This window comes from Ascidiella aspersa, chromosome 9 (assembly GCF_963924565.1).
Source record: "Ascidiella aspersa chromosome 9, kaAscAspe10.2, whole genome shotgun sequence".
Taxonomy (NCBI): Eukaryota; Metazoa; Chordata; class Ascidiacea; order Phlebobranchia; family Ascidiidae; genus Ascidiella; species Ascidiella aspersa.
The window spans coordinates 22,829,345-22,836,601 of record NC_139455.1 but is presented as its reverse complement, the minus strand read 5'-3'; the positions used below and the strand labels follow the sequence as shown (position 1 = coordinate 22,836,601).

General features: G+C 40.6%; 1 protein-coding gene across 1 annotated transcript; it reads right to left on the bottom strand.

The window, feature by feature from the left end:
• Positions 1 to 2,816: 2,816 nt before the first annotated feature.
• On the bottom strand, positions 2,817 to 4,241 carry LOC146133655 (putative MFS-type transporter C09D4.1). The gene has a single exon (XM_083397817.1). It carries the CDS (start codon positions 4,239 to 4,241, stop codon positions 2,817 to 2,819), a length of 1,425 nt encoding a protein of 474 aa, XP_083253943.1.
• Between the last annotated feature and the right edge of the window lie 3,016 nt (positions 4,242 to 7,257).

Below are 7,257 nucleotides of genomic sequence, written 5' to 3'. Positions count from 1 at the left end.
TGAACTATTTGCTTTTGCAAACCAATATCTACGAAAAATTGTTAATACATTTATACCGCCATTTTAGTCTCTCACCACTGATCACGTGTATAGTGACGTAAAATTCGGCAAAATTGAGAATATTGCATGTTAAATGTGATGCAGGCGTTGTTTAATTGCAGGTCTCATTAAACTAATTTGCCTCGACCAATCAACCTCGCTATTGCTTCAATAAGTATCGCTGTAGTCTGATTACAAATCCACACAGTTTTTGTTGGCTATTATGGGCAAACCGGCTAATCCCGGCAAGCACAACCACTCACTGTATTGTCTAGACAAGACTGGTTATATATTGATATAAGTTTCGCATATACAAGTTGAAAGTATGCATGAAAGAGAGAAGGCGACACGAGAAAGCGGAAATGATTTATAACCCGAAACCTTTTTGGCAGCCGGGAACTGCAACAATAACGCGTTCACACAGGTGAAATACTTTTATCTATAACGGAAATATGTGTCACGATATAACATTATTCATGTGTGAAACAGCCGAATGCTTTTAGTGTGACAGCGAGTGTTTGATAAAAGGCGTGAAAAGTGACAAATCATAAAATATTTGATAAATACACAATACAATAAATTCCAAATTATCCACTAATTATTACTTATGACGCTACAAATGCTACAGTAACTTACCTTCCCGGAAGCACAACCAATTGTTCCAACAAAATAGTCTTATTATAGAAAAAAGAAAATACACTGCCTTATTTGAAATGTAGGATTTAAGCAATTGTGTCGCCACTCGCCAGGAGACCTGCTTGAGTTATCCAAAGCAATCCGTCGGTGCCCTTTCGGCTTTATATTGTTTAAAAAATTACTAACGAAGCGTTGTGTGTCCGTGACAAATTCCTAAACAGCTGCGCCACTCAATATTATGCACGTTCCGGCATAAAAACACACAGGGTAAATAGCCAAAGAGACGCGGGTAGGCGAAAGCTGTCATGTTGTCTTGGATCCAACAATACAAACAGTCGTTGTTTGGTCGTTATATTAGAGACAACGATAAGGCAAAAACCAACATTCTCACGTTTTGTTTGTGTATTAAAAGGCACATTTTCGCCTATTAGCGCTACCTGTTGGCAGTGTGGATTCAACAGTCTTTTAACTAGTTAGCCTGAAATACCCTCAGTGCATTTAACGAGAGATCCAATTAACTTACGCATTGCGTGTTTTCTTGGTCGCACTACCAGCCGCAAAAAAAGTACTGTAGTTAAAGAACTATTTCGCCTATTATTCGATAAAATCGAAGGAAAGAAAGTAAAGCTAAAATATTAACCTGCATTACTGATTTGGAAAAACGTACGGTGGATACGATACCAACGTTCTCTCTCTCTCTCTCACTCTATATATATATATATATATATATATATACATGGGCGCCCGCACGGGGGGCAAGGGGGGGCACTTGCCCCCCCCCCCTGGAATTTTAAAATGCGATTATTAGTATTATTTGTAAGTGTAATACGTATTACTTATACACTATCCATTGCCCCCAGTAGCGTATCCAGGGGGAGCGGGAGTCCCTCCGCCCCTTTTTGTAAGTGATATTATCGTTTTTGTCATGGTTTAACAAACTGTTCGAAGCGGCGTGCTTTTAAAGTAATTGGGTCACGCGTCTTAATCTAATGCGAAACCAAAATCGAGCGCCAAACGCCGTTTTTCGTCTTTAGTTTGGTCGACCGTAAACGCTGGAAGTTTTTCTCTTCCGTTATTTGTTTAGGTTGTTGACTGATTAGCAAGTGTGTATTCGACAATTGATAACGCTAAGTCAAACCTTCTTTCTTTTTTTCTCGCTAAAAAACGTCGAGTTATACGCAGTATGTCTGTCGCTGTTCGGTCTCTGCGCTAATATCCGATGTTGGTGTAACATCGACATTTGTTTAACTGAAGCAGATTCTTAAAAGGAGGTATAATGGTGACTGTTGTGCGCGTTTCAAAGTTAACATTTTAAGTAATGATAGTTAATGCAAAATTATGCTCTTTAAGCATACCCTAAGACCACGTGCTAAGTGTGCCATGGACACAACTTATTGGCACACAGCTGGGCGCAGATGTTGCGCTAATCGTGGCATAATAACATCCCGGAAAAAAACGATCTTCGTTTAGTATTGCACGCGGTGAAAGGCGTGCTTGTAATTTAGCGCTAGTTCCGTTCATGGAACTTGAAAACTGCGCTGCTGATGGTCGAATTATGTATGATTCTACCACAATTAATCACACATATTTACGGTCATGGTTTGTTTTTTTGCCTGAAGTTAACGATTGCACACTTTGGTTTCGCATCTTTCTGAGTTTTTTTTTATCTCGTCTTGCAATCACCATTCGATGACGTCATACTGTCACTATTTTATGACGTCATTATTCATCAACGTCAGACGAAAAATAAGGAAATTTCCTAAGTTGAAAATTCAGGACCCCCTTTTTGATTTTCTGGTTACGCCCTGATTGCCCCCCCCTGGAAAATTTTCTGCGGGCGCCCCTGTATATATATATATATATATATAAAAAGAGAAACAAATAAAGGTACTTGACTTCTTGAAAATAAATCAATCGTTTTATTTGTACGAATACGGCTCAAACTTGCACAACCGAAAATAACAACAAAAAAGTACAGGAATAAAAGTACACAACAAAACGAAAGAATGTAAATTCAAGTTAACCATATATTAAAAAATGACTTAAATTGTTTAGGCTGGTTTGTACGATCCTTGACATGCTTGCAAGGACACCCTGAAAAGGCTGCTTTGGAAAGCCCACCTTAAAACGTCTTATTGCTTTTAATGTTTTGTCTCATTTAACAAAGGCGTGTCGGCTGTCGCTTCATCCTCATTATCAGCACTCATTCCAATGGTTTTATCAGCGTCCAGTCTTTTGTTGGTAATGTTAAAGAAGAAGCACAATGTTAGGGCGAAAAGAAAGACCGCGCTCTGTGCTGTGAGTAGAGCCACGCCTCCCAAAGCCTTGTACACCACAGCGCCCAACTCACCATAAAACACGGCAGTCGGTACCAGGGCGCCCACAAGCCAAAGGCTCACCAATGTCTCGTCCAGCGGAAATGTTTGCTGCGTTACAATCTCGAAGCAAACCACAACCACGGCCTTTGCAATGCCGAACACAAAGTTGTTGACGCACATCCACGCGTAGCTTTTGTATTGCGCGCTCAGCACAATGCCGACCGAAGAGGCAACGCCGAGCACCATTCCCGATATTAATAAGGTCTTGTAGCGCTTGTAAACGTCCACCAGCTTGCCTACGGCCAATATGCCCACGGCCCCGCCTACGCAATACACGGTCATGACGTAAGCACCCATTGCGTCATGGTTTGTGACGAAACCTTGGACGATTCGCGACATTGTGGTGAACTCGACGACCGGCGCCTGATAAACGGTTGCCGCGACACCCATCGTTAAAAGCACAGTTTGGTTGGTGAAGATCGACTTGGTCTGCGCCCAGAAGGAGCTCGGCACTTTGGATGACGTCACCGCGAGTGACGTGTCCGTCTTGAGTTGCTGGGCGTGTGTGGGGGGCGTGGGCGGCCGGTCGGTGATGAAAACCGCCAAGAAGACACATATGACCACGGCTAGAACTGTAAAGAAGGTGTACAAGATCATCAGCACGTGGTTGTCTTCAAGCAAGTAGCGCTCGGAAGCGGTTGAGTTGTCGAAGCTGAGGTGAAGCGAAGTGACAGGGATTACAAGGCCCAGAACGTTGCCAACGTACAGGCCGAGCACGTTTACCGAAATTGCAGTACCCACTTGCTTCTCAGGGAACCAGAAGACGGCGAACATGGGCGGCGTGGCGAGTAGCAACTGACTGGAAAAACCGTTGATGACCTGGCCTAGAAAGGCGGCGGCGAAACAGCCCCTACAAGCAGTTGAAAGGGCTACGAGGGCAAAACCAAAAACCAAGCCGACCGCTCCAGCTACGGCTATCTTTCTAAAGCCCAGCCAACCCTTGTAGACGAGCCAAACCAGCGGTAGAGTGGTGAGAAGTGGTGACAACGTGCTGGCAATGGTCAGCCAGTTAACCAGGTTGTAAGGCACGCGAAAGAACTTGACGTAAAAGTTGCTGATTTGACCGAAACAAGAGAACGCCCAGCCTGCAAGGAACTGCAGCAACATGAGGGCGAGCAGAAATGGCCACCTTCGTTTGTACAGACGGATTTCAGCTTGCTGCTTTTCTGCCGTGACTTTTCGTGACATGTTCGCAAACCAAAGGCAATATCAAGCCTGTAATGCAATGTCCACCACCTTCTTCTAACAGCAAACCAAAAAGTCCAGTTGGTAGTTTTACCACCACCCTAAAACTGGTCTGTATTATGTGAAAATTAAAAAATAATTTTTCTTCCCTAAATTTTGACATAAAAGCTTTCCAACTTTGTTTGCTATTTTCGCCTTAATGCTGTACAGCAACACAATCATTCGCTATGAAGCTGCGCGTGCAGTGATATTGCTACGGCGGTTTAATACATCGACATTAGTAACGCGACTGTGGTAGTTTTAATTTGGCAATAACATGCATCAAACTTTCCTCTGGCACATATACTTCCTGCCCCGTCTCGCGCGTGAAAGAAAGCTTTATTCAGCTATAATTCGCCGTAATAATAATCAACGTACGACGTACGTACATCACTGAAAATATTCGTTGATTAATAGCAAATAACACCCATCACCTCATCACTACCCCCCCCCCCCCCAGGCAGTGAACTGCAGACATAAAGTGAAAATAACTTTTTTAAGTAAAAGAAATAGCAGAGAGTATTTCATAAACAGCTCTGGGTACAGCTCGAAATAAGACACGGAAACAGACTGCCGCTAGTATCCGCTTGATTGTCATTACAGCTTGTTGTCAATAAATCAGTAATTCTCTTTTTCGTAGCAATGTGTTGTATTATTGTTTAATTTTGGGTTCGATGTTCCCAATAAATATATGTATCTATCTCAAACTTAGTAAAACGTTTTCGTAATTAAAAAGAAAACCTATATCAGAGATTCTTAACCAATTCACCACAACAGGGTAATTTTGAAGTCACATAGTAAATTGTTTTCAATAAAACATTATTTAGCAAAGTACCCCCTTCAGTGCCTTTAATAGGAAATATTTAGCGATAAATTAATACCTAATACAGATGTATTGCTTTTTGAACTTTTGTAATTTCTAGTAATCTAACCTTCGATAATGTACTGCGAACTTCGGGTTTATCTAAAATTTTCTTGTAGTTTGAGGTCGGTTAATAATTGGTTTGAAACCACTGTGTCAGACCAGTGCCCCGCAATTTTGTTCCACTTGCGAGACACCAACAGAGCTAAATATATTCGGCGGCACACCTACAAAATTTATTTCGTAGACAATAGACTACGAAAAATATGACGATCGACCATAAACAACAAAACCAAATATCCTGGGCTACTCAGAAATAATAAGCGATCGCGCCGAAGGCGCCGACAATTTGACCTTTTACGTTCTCTTGTCTGCAAGTTTTGTGGTTTTACGCTCTTTCTAAAATATCCTAATACGGCCGAAGGAACACCAGCCATAGAACTAAAATTAGAACAACATCAACGTCGGAATAAAACAAATTTCGGAATAAGACCAAAATAGAACTATAATACCTGTAATCGTTATAAAGTCTAAATCGGAATAAGTCCTAAACCCGTCGGGAAAATGCCTAAATGGCTAGAATAAGGACAAAATATCTCCTTACCTAACCTCAAACCCCACCCCTAAATTTATCACTAACTCCCCTAGTAATTTTTAACCCTAATTAACTTAATTTCTTACCTCACCTATTACCCACCAATAACACCAAACAGGAGCAAATAACTTGGTGCCAAACTATCCGAATCCAGACCGATTGCTCCCCAAACGTACCATACCCTCTTAGGACTTATTCCCATGAATTTAGGACTTTTTCCGACATGTTAGGTATTTTTTAGAAATTTTGGCTTTATTATGACGTTGGCCTAAATACTATTGTAAATTATCGTGGTTTACATACTGTTACTTTGTAGGCCTTATTGTATGGTCCTGGCCAAAGTCCTGTAAGTTGCACCCCCATTGCGAGTCAGAAAACATTAAGGGCTTTTTACAAAATATTTGAAAAATGACGTGACATTTGTGCGTTGTAGTCCTACATTTGTGCCGATTTCATTTTTCACAAAAATGTCAGTGATGTTTCATTTTGGTTTCGCGCGTTGATAATCTCCCTTTCCACTTTGTAGTCTACCTTTTACACTTTGTGTACATTTCGAAAAAAATATATATTTATACTCTTGATAGTTGTGTTAAAAAATGTTTTAAAGTTCGCTTTCCGGCGATTGAACGTAACATAGGTTTTAAAAAAGTTTTAACTATGAAGGAAAGTTACATCTGGATTATTGCATAAGGTCAAAATGCCTGCCTTGATGTACAATTTTTATGTCAATTCTACTGAAAAAAGTGCCCTTAAAAACACAATTAAAACCTCCGGGAACGTCGCGGCACACCTGGCATGGTCTCGCGGCACACCGGTTGCGGAGCACTGTGTTAGACAACCTAAAACATGAAACATTGATCTAAATTCTAAAAAAGATACTTAAATTATTTCTATCTAGATACTTAAATTGTTTTCTATTTTTTTATCATTTAATGGCTTAATACAGTGTTCTCGTGCGAAATATTGTCAAAAAACTCAAATACAAAGAAAAAAATATATATATATATACAAAGAAAGTTAAAAAAGTTTAACAAATTAAACGAACAAGTTTATAGCCTATCGTGTGGCTCGCGCACAATACGCAAATTTTATTGTAGCTTTGCGCTCGCATGTCAACGAAGTTTATTTGCAAAGTTTGTTTTTGTCTGTAAGATTGATGACGTTATTCTTTTTCAGATTTAGAAGCGTAGGATCAATTAAATGCGCATATGCTTCAATGGTTCAGGCTGGTTTGTACAATCCTTAAATTGTTTGTACAGAAATCTTAAACGGCTGTGGAAAGCCTTCCTCAAGACCCCTCTTAAAACGCTTTACTCTTGGGAAATTTTAGTTTCATGTAACAGAAGCGTGTTGGCAGTAGCTTCATCATCAGCGCACATCGTCATATTACTGTCGCAAGGAAAAGGTAAGAAATGCACATAAACTTAAATGGTCCAGGCTGGTTTGTACGTTCCTTGACATGCTTGCAAAGACACCCTGAAAAGGCTGCTTTGGGAAGCCCCTTATAGAACGCCTCATTGCTG